General features: G+C 48.9%; 1 protein-coding gene across 1 annotated transcript in view; it reads left to right on the top strand.

Moving 5' to 3' along the window:
• The window catches only part of BDH1 (3-hydroxybutyrate dehydrogenase 1), a 47,013-nt gene that overhangs the window by 23,607 nt on the left and 5,346 nt on the right, over window positions 1-18,060 (top strand). The window contains exons 4-6 of the mRNA XM_073358977.2: window positions 2,554-2,664; window positions 9,428-9,569; window positions 16,188-16,340. Of these exons, the coding sequence (XP_073215078.1) occupies window positions 2,554-2,664; window positions 9,428-9,569; window positions 16,188-16,340 (406 nt within the window). The remainder of the gene's footprint in view (window positions 1-2,553; window positions 2,665-9,427; window positions 9,570-16,187; window positions 16,341-18,060) is intronic.

Here is an 18,060-nt window from a genome sequence, read left to right as displayed (position 1 = left end):
CCGCAGTCTCCGCTGCCCATTGGAATTCTGGGTTGAGATCCCAATGCCTGATGGGGCTAAAACATTGTCGCGGGTGGTTCTGGGTACCTATCGTCAGGCCCCCGTTCCCTCCCTCCCTCCGTGAAAGCAAGGGCAGACAATCGTTTCGCGCCTTTTTTCTCTGTTCGCCTCTCTGGTTTTCTGGTAGGCTTGCCTCAGCTCCTTCAGTTTCACGCGGCACTGCTTCGGGTCCCTGTTATGGCCTCTGTCCTTCATGCCCTGGGAGATTTTCACAAAGGTTTTGGCATTTCGAAAACTGGAACGGAGTTCTGATAGCACGGATTCCTCTCCCCAAACAGTGATCAGATCCCGTACCTCCCGTTCGGTCCATGCTGGAGCTCTTTTGCGATTCTGGGACTCCATCATGGTCACCTGTGCTGATGAGCTCTGCATGGTCACCTGCAGCTTGCCACGCTGGCCAAACAGGAAATGAGATTCAAAAGTTCGCGGTTCTTTTCCTGTCTACCTGGCCAGTGCATCTGAGTTGAGAGTGCTGTCCAGAGCTGTCATAATGGAGCACTCTGGGATAGCTCCCGGAGGCCAATACCATCGAATTGTGTCCACAGTACCCCAAATTCGAGCCAGCAACGTTGATTTAAGCGCTAATCCACTTGTCAGGGGTGGAGTAAGGAAATCGATTTTAAGAGCCCTTTAAGTCGAAATAAAGGGCTTCATTGTGTGGACGGGTGCAGGTTTACATCGATTTAACGCTGCTAAATTCGACCTAAAGTCCTAGTGTAGACCAGGGCTTAGAAACCTGTCACTTAAGGTGAGCTATTACCAGCAGGAGAGCGGGGGGGGGGGGGGCCTTTTGTAGTGATAATCAAGGTGGGCCATTTCCAGCAGTTGACAAGAACGTGTGAGGAACAGTGGGGGGGTGGGGGGGATAATAAATATGGGGAAATAGTTTTACTTTGTGTAATGACCCATCCACTCCCAGTCTTTATTCAAGCCTAAGTTAATTGTATCCAGTTTGCAAATTAATTCCAGTTCAGCAGTCTCTCGTTGGAGTCTGTTTTTGAAGTTTTGTTGTTGAAGAATTGCCACTTTTAGGTCTGTAATCGAGTGACCAAAGAGATTGAAGTCTTCTCCGACTGGTTTTTGAATGTTATAATTCTTGACGTCTGATTTGTTTCCATTTATTCTTTTACATAGAGACTGTCCAGTTTGACCAATGTACATTGCAGAGGGGCATTGCTGGCACATGATGGCATATATCACATTGGTAGATGTGCAGGTGAACGAGCCTCTGATAGTGTGGCTGATGTGATTAGGCCCTATGATGGTGTCCCCTGAATAGATATGTGGACACAGTTGACAATGGGCTTTGTTGCAAGGATAGGTTCCTGGGTTAGTGGTTCTGTTGTGTGGTGTGTGGTTGCTGGTGAGTATTTGCTTCAGGTTGGGGGGCTGTCTGTAAGCAAGGACTGGCCTGTCTCCCAAGATCTGTGAGAGTGATGGGTCGTCCTCAGGATAGGTTGTAGATCCTTGATGATGCGATGGAGAGGTTTTAGTTGGGGGCTGAAGGTGATGGCTAGTGGCATTCTGTTATTTTCTTTGTTGGGCCTGTCCTATAGTAGGTGACTTCTGGGTACTCTTCTGGCTCTGTCAATCCCAATGTGATATATGTGAGTGTATTTGGTCACTCGATTACAGACCTAAAAGTTGCAATTCTTCAACAAAAAAACTTCAAAAACAAACTCCAACAAGAGACTGCTGAAATGGAATTAATTTGCAAACGGGATACAATTAACTTAGGCTTGAATAGAGACTGGGAGTGGATGGGTCATTACACAAAGTAAAACTATTTCCCCATGTTTATTTCCCCCCCCCCCCTCCACTCCCCACTGTTCCTCAGATGTTCTTGTCAACTGCTGGAAATGGGCCACCTTGATGATCACTACAAAAGGATTCCTCCCCCGCTCTCCTGCTGGTAATAGCTCACCTTACCTGATCACTCTCCTTACAGTGTGTATGGTAACACCCATTGTTTCACGTTCTCTGTGTATATAAATCTCCCCACTGTATTTTCCACTGAATGCATCCGATAAAGTGAGCTGTAGCTCACAAAAGCTTATGCTCAAATAAGTTTGTTAGTCTCTAAGATGCCACAAGTCCTCCTGTTCTTTTTGCAGATACAGACTAACATGGCTGCTACTCTAAAACCTGTAACTAGAAGGTTTGTGTGTTATAGGTTGGCCACAGAAAACAAGCAGTGAGTAGGATTAAACTACAACCTTTCTTTAATCACATTGACATATTTCTCCCCTTGTAAATTCTTGTTTGCATATTGCATTTATTCATTCCTGTTCAGTTCAGCTAACCCTGAATACAGCGGTTAATATTTGGTGCCTTTGGGATGTGCCAGATTCCACTAACTGGCCCACAGTTGGGAGGACGTCCCTGGGAGAGGATGCCTCTAACCTCATATATGGGTTTTATCCCTTCTCTGCAATTCACTTGTTTCAAACACTCTCTTTTAATATGTTTTATTTATTTTATCTCGTTTTACAGATTGGTAGCAAAGCTGTGCTCATTACTGGCTGTGACTCAGGATTTGGGTTCTCTTTAGCCAAACACCTGCACTCCAAAGGCTTCATTGTCTTTGCTGGCTGCCTGTTTAAGGTAGGGAAATAAAAGAGCTTGGTCCTTCATCTAATTCACATGCACTGTAACACACTGTGCAATTTCCGAGCAGTGGGTGTCACACCAGGAAATGACACAAGCATTTGTTTCACTTCCATGAGAATCGGAGATGGGCCAGGACCAGAACCCCAGAGCTACCCACCCTGAGATTTGGGGGAATTACACATCTGAATTCAGATCCAAATGTCATGGCTCTGAGCCAATTTAAAAATGGGTCAGAACCTAAAATCTGGACACAGTGACTTGGGACTGTCTCAAATCAGAATGTTGGAGTCAATTCCGGGCTGGGTCTTTGGACCTAATCTGATAAAGCCTATTTATTTAAAGTGTATTTTGACTAATATATTAGTGCACCCACCCCCTGACCCTCTGGTGACTAGATGACACATGGTGCAAATTTACTATTTTCCAGAATCAGAGGTATGTCTAATCCCCAGTGTAAATCAGGAGTGACTCCAGTGAAGGCAGTAGTACTGATGGAAGTGAAGTCAATTCCTAGGTATTCTAGTCAAATTCTGTCTTGATTTTCCTGTTTATTACAGTGAGGGTTTCAATGGGGTGTAAGACGGGCCAGAATGCAGACCACTGTGTCAGCGTGAGGCCCTGGAATGGTTTCATAGAATCATAGACTATCAGGGTTGGAAGGGACCTCAGGAGGTCATCTAGTCCAACCCCCTGCTCAAAGCAGGACCAATCCCCAATTTTTGCCCCAGATCCCTAAATGGCCCCCTCAAGGATGGAACTCACAACCCTGGGTTTAGCAGGCCAAAGCTCAAACCACTGAGCTATCCGTCCCCCACCCCTCCAAAGTCCAAACACATTACCACTTCCTTATTTAGGTATTCAGAAACCTGCTGCCAACCCAGTTTCTTGTGAGAACATACTTTGTTCTCAGTAGGATGCCAAAGAGTGGTAACTGTGCCCACGTCCAAATTATTTGCTTCAAAGAGACACTGCCAGGTACTTTTAAAATGTTTTCAATATAATTCCCTCGTTTTTGCCTTTTCATTTATTTTTTTAAATTGTATAATTTTTTCCCCCTCCTGCATTGTTTCAAATGAAGGAAATTTGATTTTCAGCATCTCTGTCAATTGTGGTAGTGCAGCTCTGGAAAAGGGGTTCATTTATTAACTCCGGCTCCCTCTACTGGCTATGCAGCAAAAGAACATCAGAGGACTGTAGGTCCATGGAAACTGTTGCTTGTTTTAAAACTACCTGAAGGACAGAACAGTGGCCGCTTGTTTTCTGAGTATTTCTACTGAGCTTTTGCAATAAAAGATAAACATTATGGTCTGTCAGTGTAGTCTGTGGCAGAGCTAAAGATTAAAACAACGAGGAGTCTGGTGGCACCGTAAAGACTAACAGATTTATTTGGGCATAAGCTTTTGTGGGTAAAATACTTCTTCAGTGGGGGGGGTTTACCCATGAAAGCTTATGCCCAAATAAATCAGTTAGTCTTTTAAGTGCCACCGGGCTCCTTGTTGTTTTTGTGAATACAGACTAACATGGCTATCCCTCTGATACTAAAGATGAAAGAGATGTAGAATGAACATCAGCACCTGGGCAGATCCGGCAAAAATGTTGAGAAGCGACTAGTGATTTGGGGGGCCTTGGTTTTTGGCTGCCGACCTGAGAGACCTTAAAGGGGCGGATGTTCAGAGGGTGGGTGATCTGCACTGTCTGAAACTCAGGCTCCTTTATGGTGTCTCAAGCTGGGCACCTACAATCTCTGTCACTTCAGAAAACCCTGGCCTGTGACAATTCCCACATAAGCCATGTTTTGGGCCTGAACTGCCTGGCAGTGGCTCTGGGGATGCATTGTTGTGAACGCCATTCCAACGCTCGGCAGAGTGTGTTCCATATAATGCCTCTCACTCAGGAATTAGATGTGGCACTTTCTGCTGGACTCCCCTTGGTGTGTTCTTCAAAGAGTGAGACCATAGCAAGTGCTGCCAACAGGCCTTCAAAGGGGTTATCAGCAGAAAAGTGACTGTGAAAATGGCAAAAGCCTACTCAGCAGATCTGCTCCCAGTGAGTCTTCAAGTCATATCCTGACATGGACTAATCCAAGTTTCTGTTGTTAGCCCTGCAGAACCAGTACTGCTATGGGAGAGAGACCTGAATTTGATTCATGCCTCAAGCATCATTAGCAAAACTGAGCAAACTTCTGATTGCAGAACGATTATACTGGTGATGATCTTAGAGGCAGAAAGAAACCCAGCACGGTTTTCAGATCCCAGATAGAATTTCTAGAGGTGGGAATAAGAAGAGTTGTCTTTTAGTATGTAAATTAAGTGAATTGATCTAGAAGTGATTGGTGGAAAATGAATGCAGTACTTCAGAGTATCATTTTCACGTTGTCACCTTTGCAGAGTATAGCTGCACTTCAAGGCCATAGGTTTGATTGACAACGTTTTTCCGCGGCCTACTCCACATGCAAATGAATAGTGTGTGTGCAATGAACATCTGGTGCTACTTTTTAATTAGTCAAAATCTTCTGTTGGGATCAAACCCTGAGCTCCTTGCTTGATTTTTACACAGGGAAACTCAAACTGCAGTCAGGGAGAGTTTTGTCTTGAATCAGGAATGAGTGGAAACCAAGTAAGCAGCTGAGGATCTGCCACTGTGGTTCTATAAATGCATCATTTCACAACCAGGTGCTTCCAAACATTTTGATTCCTTGCCAAAGATAATGGCAGCTTGGATCCAAGTAAGCATCACCCTGCAGCAGCCTTATTTCACCTCTTTGGTTAATAGCTATAGGAGCCAGATGACACAAGATGAAGAAGGTATTTTTCCAGCAACATATCTGTCTCCATTGGACCTCTCTGATATCTACACAGCTGCTAGGCGTGTCATGGAGTCCTTGCTTGCTTTGCTCTCACATGCTCAGGCCTTATGGCGTTGTTGGGGAGTGAGTAGCCAGGGGAATGGGGTAGCAAATGAGCATGTGAACAGTTTATTGAAAGGCCCATAGGATGGCACAGGAGGCTCCCAGGGCTCGAAGATGAAATGCTGCATTGCAGGGCCACCATGACCAGGCTGATGGGGCCACCAGGTCGTAGCCCGGGGGCACTGGAGGGTAACCGGGAAACAGAAAGGTGGCAGCAGGGTTCAGATCCGGGGCTGAAATCTTGCCCCTGTAGAGCCAGCATGCAATGGGGAAAATGGCATAGACAGCATCTCCTCTCCACATAGCAGAGGGCAGGATGTCTGGATACTGCTCCAGAGGTCACTAGGAGATGAAAACAGAGTACCGCGCCAGCCCATGCACCGTATCCCCAACACGGCATAGTCTGCTGGCGAGGGCATCTGCGGTCAGCACAACTGACTCTGCTCCTTTCCAGAGGGGGCAGCACTACATCCTTGTGTCCCCTGGCCACTGCTTGTTCTCCACCCTGGCCATCAGGGTCCCACCCCTTGTCCCTTTCTCAGCACGGGTCAATGTGGGGTTTAGCTCAACATGTCGGGTGGGGGGGACAGAAGAATCTGGTCCTGCCAAGGTAGCTCTGTAGCTGTGGGAGGGAGAAGGGGCAGTGGTGAAGTGGCCAGGGGACCTTACGATGCTGAAAAGTATCTCTAGAAGTAGTTGTGGCACAGAGGCCTGGAGGCTGTGCAATGGGAACTGAATTCTCACAAAAGATGCCTGTTTCTCTGTGTAGTCCTGGCCAATACCTCCAGCACTTGGTGACATGGTCATTGTGACCCACCCCACTGAACCTGGGCTGCAGGATTTTCTTCTCTGGGAGTTGATTTCCCAGCTTCTCCAAGGTTTGCCATGGGGGCAGGGAGAGGTATTTTTTTGTTTCACTTGTCCTCTCTTACTTCTTCCGGCCCTGTCTTCTGATTGTGAGGAATTTGCATGCTTGCATTTTGTGACTTCTTCCTGGCATCTCTAGATGTGCTGTATGTGTGTTGTTTGACTTTTTTGGCCTACACACAGTGACCTCAGCACCACCTGTGTCTGAGCAGGCAACCAACGTCTGCACTAAGCTGTCTTTCCAATCACAATCAAAACAAGCAATCCAAAAAGCTACACATGGGTCTGAACGTGCTGCATTTTCATATGCATCTCTTCAGAATGTTTCTGTGTGAATCAAGCACATGATGCCTTCTTATAAGGGCAAATACTAATCACTGCTAACACAGCCCACACTGGAACAGGAGAGGCATGCCAAGGAAAGATGGAGAAGAGAATAGACAAGACATCGGAGATATGAGTTAATGAACTCCAGAGAAATCCTACCACGAACCAGAGCAGATGAGGCCTGGGAAAGGAGGAGCCTTCAGGAGAATCCTTGGAAGAAGCAGAAGTACAGGGACTTAGGGATCAGCGGCCATCATTCTGCCAACACAGTGAGATGTTGGGATTGGACAGATGGGAGGATCAGCCTTCTGGTTGAGTGGGCTCTGAGCTAGGGGAAAGGTAGGCTGAGGGTATGTCCGCCCTATGGAGACTATCAGCATTGCTATGTCGGCATAGCCCCATAGTGTGTAGACAGCCTACACCAATGGAAGGGGTTGTTCTGTCGGTGCAGGAACACCACCTCCCTGTGTTGATGGAAGCACGGAATAGCTACATCCGTCAGGGATTTGTGGTTTTCACACCCATGACCGGTGTAGTTTATGTTGATATCACTTCCAAGTAGAGACCAATCCTCAGTCTCAGGGAGAACGTAGGCAGTGGATAGCCTGCCCAGGGAAGCAGGGGAAGCCCTGTCACTTGGGCTATTTAGAACTAGACAGTACAAAGCACTGGAGAATGTGCCACAGAAACTGGCCTGCCCCAGCATTGTGGGCTGGGTGCTCTGACAGGTCTCTCCCAGCTCTCTCATCTACAAGTCTAGAGAGGAGGGTGAGGGCAGATTTATTCTCTCAGGGATGTTTTGCCAAATCAATTGTAAAAGGTCAGAAGAGAAGAGCCCTAAAGTGCTTGCATATTAACGCTAACCAGCAGGGAACTAATGCAGAGCCAGCTAGAGAGGGTACAGCAGGAAGGAGACTGGAGCTCGGCTGCCGTCACACAAGGGACGAGCTGTGTGACTGGCTTGTGCAGAAGAAAAAGAGAACTGTTTCCCGATGACACGTTGTGGAGGGGAGGCAGAGGGAGTTTCTCGCAATAAGGAGAGGACACAAGGCTTTTTCAAGCCAGACTTTCACCATCGTCACCAAGGGATCTGTGCAATGGCCATGGCTGTCCTGTAGCTAGTGCTGTCTTGCCAGTCAAGGGACTGGTCCTGAGAAGGGATTAGCCTGTGAAATTCACAGCCACATCTCAGCATCAGGTCCAAACCATGCCATGTGGAGAGGGAGGAGCTGCGGCGTGTGCTGGGGGACAGGAGGCAAGAGCAGAGAGAGCTTAGAATACAGTGTAAAACGTGACCGAATGAGAGTCCAGGTGGATACGTGAACACAGCCCACATTTCCACACCGCTGGGGGAACCGCTCAGAGCAGACATATCAATGAGAGCGAGCTTGCTGAGAAAGAGGTGTGTAATAAAAGGATGCAGTGAGAGTAAATGCAGCCAAGGGGATGTGCCCATGTGTGATCTCTGGAGCAGTGTCAACGGTTTGGAGTGTCCTGCTGCCGGATGGCCTGGATCAGCTGGAGAGAAGGGCAGTAAAGATGGTGAAGGGGTTAAGATGTAAATTCTGAAAGGACCCACTGAGGGGATTGGGCATGTTCAGCTGAGAAGAAAGGTGCCAAGAAGGGGAGATAGGAACAGAGAGAGGGAGTGATCAGGAGCCGGCCCTGGGGAGAGTCTCTTCCACGGTCTATCTGTTCTGGGAAAACTGCTGAGAGAGAGAGGGACAGCCAGGTTCTTTGGCCTCGAGGCACTATCCTGAGCAGTAGCAGGGCCACAAGCACCTCTGATCTGCATGTTCACCTCTGTGTGTGAGAACCCAGCATAGCCAGTGGCTTATAGGAAAGAAGGGTGCAGAGATGCCCACACGTTATGAGGGGCTGGACTAGGTGCCCCAGTGCCCTTCCAGCCCTGATTCTGTGATTAAGGACGGGTTTGTGCTAAGCTTACAGCCACTCTTGCTGCTGGGTGATTTTCTGCACACGATATGTTATCGTTTCCCAGCCAAACATGAATCTTAAAGAGCAAGTCTCAACTCAACTCAACTCAGCTGAGTTACTTGCCCAAAGGAAGGAGGGACCCAGCCCCCTTTCGCTCTCAGTGTGGGGCATTACCGAAGCCCCATAAGTCTGAGTCATGTGGAAGTAAATCTCACACTCTCTCTTTCCCTCAGAAAGGAGCAGTTCTTCAAAGCAGATTAAGTGGGAGACTCAGCAGCCAGGGCTAAATGGTCAGGGGAGGGTCTCCCAGAGGGATATTCTTCCAGGGGGAGTAACTCCCTCCTTATGAAAAGAGCTTTCCCCTCCATCCCAGAGCTGCAGGGGCAAGCCAGCCATCCAGTAACCACCCACTGAACTCTCATGACAGGTTTCAGAGTAACAGCCGTGTTAGTCTGTATTCGCAAAAAGAAAAGGAGGACTTGTGGCACCTTAGAGACTAACCAATTTATTTGAGCATAAGCTTTCGTGAGCTGTAGCTCACGAAAGCTTATGCTCAAATAAATTGGTTAGTCTCTAAGGTGCCACAAGTCCTCCTTTTCTTTTTGTGAACTCTCATGGTTTTCTTTTAGCAGCTGGCTTGTGTTTGGCCCTTTTCTTCTTGCACAAACTTCACACGAGTCCTGAACGGATGTAAACTGATTTTTTTCCTCTGCCTAGGACCAAGGAGAAGCAGGTTCTCAAGAACTGGACAATATGAAGAGTGAGCGAATGAGAACTATCCAGCTCAATGTCTGCAACAGCCAAGAGATTGACCGAGCGGTGGAGCATATGAGTGCCAGTTTGAAGGACCCCCAGAAAGGTGGGAGATTGTTCATTGGGTTTTGTGTCACAGACTTACACGGAAGGAACTCTCTTGGCTTCAGCCTCAAGTGATTTTCAGGGCAGGCTCTAAAAGCTGTGTGTGAAAGGGATAAAGCTTCAGGCAGCAGCAGTGCTAAGCAGGCTGTCCCATCCAGACCCCCCAGATCACTGTGAGACTCTCTGTCACTAAGGTTAAAAGTAGCCTCACCTATCCGAATGTGTGACTTGCCAGGAGCATGCTGAGTGCCCCACATGGCTCAGGCCCCATGGGAATTGTGCTGCCCACCTCCAGCTCTGCTCTGATATCTCAGCACGAGCTGCTGCAGCATGCAGCCAGAGCCTTTATAAGCCTCTTTCATGCTGCAGCAGGGCCCTGCCGTGACTGCCAGGCACAGCAGGGCATCTTCTGGAGCATCCCAGTGGGGCAGGAGCCACCTGAAGCAATGTAGACAGCAGGGTATGGTTTGAACGGGAATTACATTTTGAAATATGTGTTAAGAATCAACTGGGTGCCAGCTGCTATCTCAGTTACTCATCCCCCTCTCCCGCACTCTCCCAGTTAAACAGTGACTCCCACTGGCTCTCTACACTCTCCTAGTACAGAGCTTTGGCCCTGGGCTACGCCAGCACAGTCCAACACATGGGGCCCACTGAGGAAAGTCCTGCAGGAGGGGAGAGCAAAGCATCTGAAACCTCCCACTTTCCCTTCAGGAGCTGAGAACAGTTGGCCAGCACAGCCCCAAAAGTGAGTGATCCAGAATGGCCAGGGGATGCGTGTATCTCACAGTCTCCCCTGGAGGTCTGCCATGGAGCCCCAGCATAAGGGAGAACATCCCCCATTTGGTGAAACCCCCAGTGGGAGGATGCTGTTGCAAATTGCCTGTGAGGGTAAACTTAGGGCTATATCCACAACATGATTTAAGAACGACCATACTGGGCCAGATCAATAGTCCGTCCAGCCCAGTATCCTCTCTTCCAACAGCAGCTGGTGCCAGGTGCTTCAGAGAAAATGAACAGAACAGGGCAATTATCAAGTGATCCATCCCCTGTTGCCCATTCCCAGCTTCTGGCAGTCAGAGGTTTAGTGACACCCAGAGCGTGGGGGTGTCCCTGACCATCTTGGCTAACAGCCATTGATGGACCTATCCTCCATGAACATAGCTAATTCTTTTTTAACCTAATTATACTTTTGTCCTTCACAACATTTCCTGACAATGAGTTCCACAGGTTGACTGTGCATTGTGTGAAGAAGTACTTCCTTATGTTTGTTTTAAACCTGATGCCTATATATTTAATTGGGTAACTACTGATTCTTATGTGAAGGGATAAATAACACTTCCTTATTCACTTTCTCCACACTAGTCATGACTTTATAGACCTCTATCCTATCCCACCTTAGTTGTCTCTTTTCCAAGCTGAGAAGTCCCAGTCTTATTAATCTCTCCTCACACGGAAGCTGTTCCAAACCCCTAATCGTTTTTGTTGCCCTTTATTGAACCTTTTCCAATTCCAATATATCTTTTTTGAGATGGGGCAACCACATCTGCAGGCAGTATTCAAGATGTGGGCGTACCATGGATTTATATAGAGGCAATATGATATTTTCTGTCTTATCTATTCCCTTTCCTAATGATTCCCAACATTCTCTTTGCTTTTTTTGGCTGTTTTCAGAGACTATCCACAATGATGCCAAGCTTTCTTTCTTGAGCGGCAAAAGCTAATTTAGACCCCATCATTTTGTATGTGTACTGGGGATTATGAGGGAGACAAGGTGGGGGCGGTAATATCTTTTATGGAACCAACTTCTGTTGTGGGAGAGAGACAAGCCTTTGAGCTTACACAGAGCTCTCCCTCAGATCTGGGAGATGAACTCAGCTGTCACAGCTATACACAAGGTGGAACAGATTGTTTAGCATAAGGAGTTAACACATATTTCAAGGGACCGTTTCAGGGGAAGTAGCCTGTTAACACCTCTCCAGTCATGGGGAGAAGGGAAGTGGGAGGGCGGCAGCTGTGTGTGTACGGGGGTGTGTTAGTGGATTATAGATTAGATTCATGTCTTATTCCAACGGTCTCTTTATTCAAATCTTGATTTTTAGGGCCTAGAAAAGTTATGGGGCTGCCTGGGCTCCCTTGTCTGTGTGTCTTGGGAAGCTTGCAGAAGGTCCCCGTGGTGGGCTTGTGGGGGATACGGTTGTAGGATTTCTTTGGGAGTTGTCTGGGGAAGGATTTGATGATACCCTTACATTTCTGGGTGAATTCTGGTATGGGGTCTTCTCTGAGTTCTGTAGAGCAGGTGCTATGTGAAGAGTTGTTGTTTGGCCTCATTAGCATAGTCATCATGATTGAGGACTACGATGGCAGCCCCTTTGCCTGCTGGTTTGGTCACTCTCTGGTGGTTGGATTTCAGGGGCTTTATAGCTACCCTCCCAGCAGTGGAGAGATTGTGTGGATATGGTGTTTGTTAGGGTTTCACAGTCAATGTTTTCCCTGAAGCAGTCAATGTAACGATCAAGAGTGTAGGGTGTCCAGTCAGATGACTCTCTTTTCTTATGCCTGTCCGTAGGGGCATGGTTTGTGTGGGTGATCTCATGATTGCTGTGACAGAATTCTTTCAGGCAGAGTTACCGGAATTCTAGTCCTCTGAATGTTAGTATGATATCAGGGTCTGTAGTGGGTCAGAAATTCAGCCCCTGGAAGAGGACAGATAATTCAGCGCCGGCGTGGGGTAGCGCTGATAAATTGATGATGTTGGGGTGTCAAGTGGTGTCCATGTAGTGGATTGTATCCTTGAACAGGCCACCCAAAGATCCCAAGAGAACCTGCTTCAGTACAGAAATAAAACCCCCTCTGACCTCACACCCCTAGTTGTCCCCTACCTGCCCTCACTGGAACCCCTCATGTGGGGTACCATCAAACAACTACAACCCATACTCAACAGGGACCCCATCCTGAAACCCCCTCTTCAGGCTTTCAAAAAATCCCCCCAAAATTCCAACGGCGGCAGGGCACCGGTTCACGCCAGCGGTGCCAGGCTCGAGCTGGGTGCTGGCCCTGAGTTTTGATGAGCCAAACTTTTCTTCATCCTGAATGGAAAACCTGCTTGTGTTATCAGCGGGACTGGTGCCATGCACGCTTTGGGCACCAGGTGGTGCCGTGCCAGAGCTCAGCCTCTTAGTAAACTAGGGGAGAGGTTGGCATGGAACCAGCTGTGTAATCTGCCCCTATTATAAACCCCACTGTGAGGCTGGAGAAGTTTCCTCATGTTCTGTCTGGATTCAGTTCATCTGCTAGGCCTCCTGGAAGCTGAGGGGACTTCATCTGCAGGGTTGTAATAACATCTCTTTGTGCTGCTGTGTCTGTGTTCTCCCAGTGCCTCACAAACCTCCCCACATCCTAGGGAGCGAGCGTCATTAGTCCCGTTTTACAAGTGGGTTAAATGACCTGCCTCAGGTCACATAGCGAATCTGGGAAGCAGAACCCACATCTCCCACCTGCAGGCTGCCCATTGGAATCTAGTCCAGATTGGCTGTGTGTATAGGTGAAAGCTGCTACCACCTCACGTTTGTTTGGTGGGTCTCCATCCAGATTCAAACAGAGAGGTGACCACATCGCAAAGTAATCCTGTCAGCATTGGTACCCTCCTTGGCAGTGCCAGTGGAGATGTAGAGAGAGAACTCGCTTCCGAAGTTGGTCGTCCTGGAAGATCACGGCTGAAGCACCCAGGACAGTGTGGGGAAGCTTGTACCAGTGAAGGCTGCTCCATTCCCAGAATAAACAGCAGCCAGTGGGGCTCCACTCACCTGCTTAAAGTTAAGCACCAGTTTAAGTGCTTTGCTAGACTGGGGCCAGAGTGCTCCGCCCCTAGAAGGAGCGATCCCTCAGTCTCTGGAGCTGTCCATCCCGAGACTGCCAGCAGTTTTGTTTTGCACTGTTCATTTGCTATATCAGACCATTGTGCCTTTGTGGTGTTCACTTTACAGGGAGGGAGAGAGGGTGGGTGGAGGGGGAACACGGCCATGCCCTAGTGGGCGAGGGAGGAATTTCTGAGTACTAGTCTCAGGTCTGACACATACGGCAAGTCATCCGCTGAGGCTGTGTCTCATTTGCCCAATGCAGACGTTGAGGCTTGCCTTCTGCACAAGGGCACTGTGAACATTAACTAGTTAGTGGAGCCAGTCCTAAAGGCCTTGTGCACCCAGAACTCCCACTGAGGCCGTTAAAATCCACAACAGTTCTGGATGCGCAAGGCATGCAGGACTGGGACAAATGTTGGTGAAAAGAGTTGAAGATCGGTGCTAATTATGTTTTGTTTATTAATTAATACATTGCAGCTTGTAAAGTAACAGGCATAATTAGCCCCATTCAGAGGCAGCAGAGGCCTGGGGAGGAGGATCATTAATGGATTCCCTTCCCATATTCATGTGCTGAGCTGGGCCAGTAGTGGATGCCATACTGCTCTCTTGTAAACCCAGAAGGGCAATCGTGAGGCCACGTCTGGACGACTGGAGATTAGAGACAATGTTTTTTAGAAGACCACATCAGCTAAGCAAATAATTCATAGAAACGGAGACCCCTCTGGGAAGTTTCCTGCAAAGCTGGTTCGGACTGTTAACGCTTTCTCAGATTGTACTGGCTCCAGCGGGAAGGCCAGAATTGACTTGTCTTCAGACTGAGTGAGAAAGACGTGTACTCACCGGAAACACCTCACTGTGAGGAGAGGACAGCACTTGAGCTTCTGCTCTGTGAAAGCCACAGCTGCCCACGGGCATCTGATGGAATGTTAGGAACACTTAGATAACGGGCAATTTCCTTCCCCTAAAGAATGTCCTTAATTCAGCCCTGGTAGCAGAGAACTGCCACGGGGAAGAGTAAGGCTCTAACTGAGGTAATACAGAGGAAGCCAGAGACTAATTGTTCCGTAATTTGTATAAAATAAACACATTACTGTGATTAAGTACATGTCTAAACGTCCAACAGCCCAAAATTCTCAGCTGCAGATTAGGAGTTTGCCCTCTGTGGCTTAATTCCCAGAACATGGGCTCTGTCAAACACCCCCAATCAGCAGGTAGCATTTGGCTTTTACTAGACAACAAACCGAAGCCATCTCATGGGACTTGGCAATAGTCTTTTATGGCAGGTAGATTCCTGTATCAAGTTGGTTCAAATTATGTCACATTCCTTCTCTAGCCATTCAGTAATCACTGACGCCTGATGAGAACAGCAGTGGTCAGTTTCCTCTTCTTTCTCCTAGAAGAAAGAACAAAAGGAAGAGGCAGGAGAGATGTGCACATATCAAACACTCCCCTCCCCCGGCATTGCAAACCTTCTGGCTTTTATGTTAGCACTACAGTTTTTAGCTCAAATTAGCGGATTGACAGTTACTTTGAGGCAGTTAATCCATTTGTAAAAGCTAGTCTGGACACTTCCTACATGTTTGTTCCAGACTACAAAAGTTTGTCATTTACCTTAGGGCTTGGGGGAGTGTTCATACTAGCCTTTACAAATTGGTTAACAACCTTGCGGTGCAAAGCTCTATTGCAGATAAGCCCTTTATGGAGAGGATGTCTGGCTTTTGCTTTTGGATGTAGTTTCTTTTTAGTCCAATTCACAAAGAATGTTTCTCGGGTTATGAAATAAAGTGGCACAGATCTGCACTGTGCCCTGTAATGTGGTTACCTGGGTTTTATTTCACCATGAAGATAACATGGAGGTCTGAGGAAGGGACAATCTGAATCTGCATCCAGATCTCAAACTTTGATCTTTCTCCTTTCAGTCATTTTCAGGATCTCTGCACCTCCTGAGTGGAAGCACCAAAGTACTGTTAGGCTCTTACAGTATTGCAGGCCACGGGAAATATGGGCAGCTATGTGTTGTATGAGAACTAATGCTCTTGTGATGATCTCATGACATTTCAGCCCAGTCTAGCTATGATAAATTTGGATTTACAGAGACAGTTTGTTTGGCATTTTCTTTTTCCAGTGTCTCTTTCCTTGTATGCCTGCACTGCGGCACGTAACTAACTCTGGACAACACTCCATTGTCTCTGCTCGATCTCACCAGTTCTTGTTTGCATTTGGAGACAGGATTTTTTTTTTCCTATGTTTTAATCTGATAAAGGAGAAGGAAGGAGATTCTGTATTTATTTCATTTAGAATTTCATTAACATGATTTGTAATGCTCTCCCTGAGTTAGGTGTTGCTGAACAGATTGTGACGATGGTCTGCTCAGTTAGGTGAGCACAGATTTGGGTTCTTTCCACTCTGGAATTCATCTTTATGGGTTAAGATGGGAAGGCAGTGAGGCCTAGTGGATAGTCTGGAACTCAGGAGACCTGGGTTATATTCTTGGCTCTGCCACTGGCCTGCTGGGTGATCTTGGGAAAATCACATCACATCTCTGTGCCTCACTTTCCCCATCTATGAAATGGGGGAAATGATGCTGACCTCCTCTGTACAGTGCTCTGAGAGCCACAGATGAAAAGTGCTATCAGACCTTGGTATTATTGTAATTAAAAGCTGCACAATATGATTCGATAATCCATTAGAAAGCCCTTTCCCAGGATTCTGTCATTAATCGCAAAGTGGTGATTTTTCGTGCTGGATTTAATCTGCAGGGCTTTGGGGGCTGGTGAACAATGCTGGGATCTCCACGTTCGGAGAAGTAGAGTTCACCAGCTTGGAGACCTACAAGGAGGTAGCTGAAGTGAATCTGTGGGGGACAATCCGAACCACTAAGGCTTTCCTCCCTCTAATCCGGAGGGCCAAAGGTGAGTGATTTCCTGCATGTTAGCATCCCCCAAGCATGTTTGTAACCCTGCTCTCCTGCTTCTCGGGTGTGTTATTGGACGAAGGGCTGATTCCCATTGTCCTGCTCCTGGTGTGAGGGATGTGTGAAATGCTACCAGCTGAAAAGGGCAGTGTTCACACCTGGACACAGTGGGTGCGAAAGAACACCACTCAGTGAAGGGCAACAGAGAAGCCGCCCAAACAGTCTGTGAGTGACTTTCCCCCGAAGGGCAGGGTTCTATATTATTGTCCATCACATCATATCTGAGTGCAGGGTTTAGTCCATCACCAGATGGGTTTCATAACTCCTTTTAACTGCTTTGGAGTTGCTGGACATGGTAGATATGTGGCCAAAAGCACCTCCCAAGTTGCCCTTCTGTAAATAAACTGGCTCTGCTCTTGCTGGCCTGGAGAAGCTACAGTGGCATCAGGGAAATTGTTTCCTGCTGCATCTCAGGTGGCCCTGGGTTTGTTATTGTAGGGTGGCTAGTCACACTGAGTGCGGAGCGACCGAAATGGGGACTGTTACTATTGGCTGGCTCGTCATAGTGAGTGCGGAGCGGCCGACACAGGGACTGTTAGTGTCGGGCGGCTCGTCCTGGTGAGTGCGGAGCGGCCGACACAGGGACTGTTAGTGTCGGGCGGCTCGTCCTGGTGAGTGCGGAGCGGCCGACACAGGGACTGTTAGTGTCGGGCGGCTCGTCCTGGTGAGTGCGGAGCGGCCGACACAGGGACTGTTAGTGTCGGGCGGCTCGTCCTGGTGAGTGCGGAGCGGCCGACACAGGGACTGTTAGTGTCGGGCGGCTCGTCCTGGTGAGTGCGGAGCGGCCGACACAGGGACTGTTAGTGTCGGGCGGCTCGTCCTGGTGAGTGCGGAGCGGCCGACACAGGGACTGTTAGTGTCGGGCGGCTCGTCCTGGTGAGTGCGGAGCGGCCGACACAGGGACTGTTAGTGTCGGGCGGCTCGTCCTGGTGAGTGCGGAGCGGCCGACACAGGGACTGTTAGTGTCGGCTGGCTCGTCCTGGTGAGTGCGGAGCGGCCGACACAGGGACTGTTAGTGTCGGGCGGCTCGTCCTGGTGAGTGCGGAGCGGCCGACACAGGGACTGTTAGTGTCGGGCGGCTCGTCCTGGTGAGTGCGGAGCGGCCGACACGGGGACTGTTAGTGTCGGCTGGCTCGTCCTGGTGAGTGCGGAGCGGCCGACACGGGGACTGTTAGTGTCAGGTGGCTCGTCATAGTGAGTGCGGAGCGGCCGACACGGGGACTGTTAGTGTCGGCTGGCTCGTCCTGGTGAGTGCGGAGCGGCCGACACGGGGACTGTTAGTGTCAGGTGGCTCGTCCTGGTGAGTGCGGAGCGGCCGACACGGGGACTGTTAGTGTCGGCTGGCTCGTCATAGTGAGTGCGGAGCGGCCGACACGGGGACTGTTAGTGTCGGGCGGCTCGTCCTGGTGAGTGCGGAGCGGCCGACACGGGGACTGTTAGTGTCGGGCGGCTCGTCCTGGTGAGTGCGGAGCGGCCGACACGGGGACTGTTAGTGTCGGGCGGCTCGTCCTGGTGAGTGCGGAGCGGCCGACACGGGGACTGTTAGTGTCGGGCGGCTCGTCCTGGTGAGTGCGGAGCGGCCGACACGGGGACTGTTAGTGTCGGGCGGCTCGTCCTGGTGAGTGCGGAGCGGCCGACACGGGGACTGTTAGTGTCGG

This window comes from Lepidochelys kempii, chromosome 9, assembly GCF_965140285.1.
Source record: "Lepidochelys kempii isolate rLepKem1 chromosome 9, rLepKem1.hap1, whole genome shotgun sequence".
Taxonomy (NCBI): domain Eukaryota; kingdom Metazoa; phylum Chordata; order Testudines; family Cheloniidae; genus Lepidochelys; species Lepidochelys kempii.
This window is presented reverse-complemented; position numbering and strand designations above follow the sequence as displayed.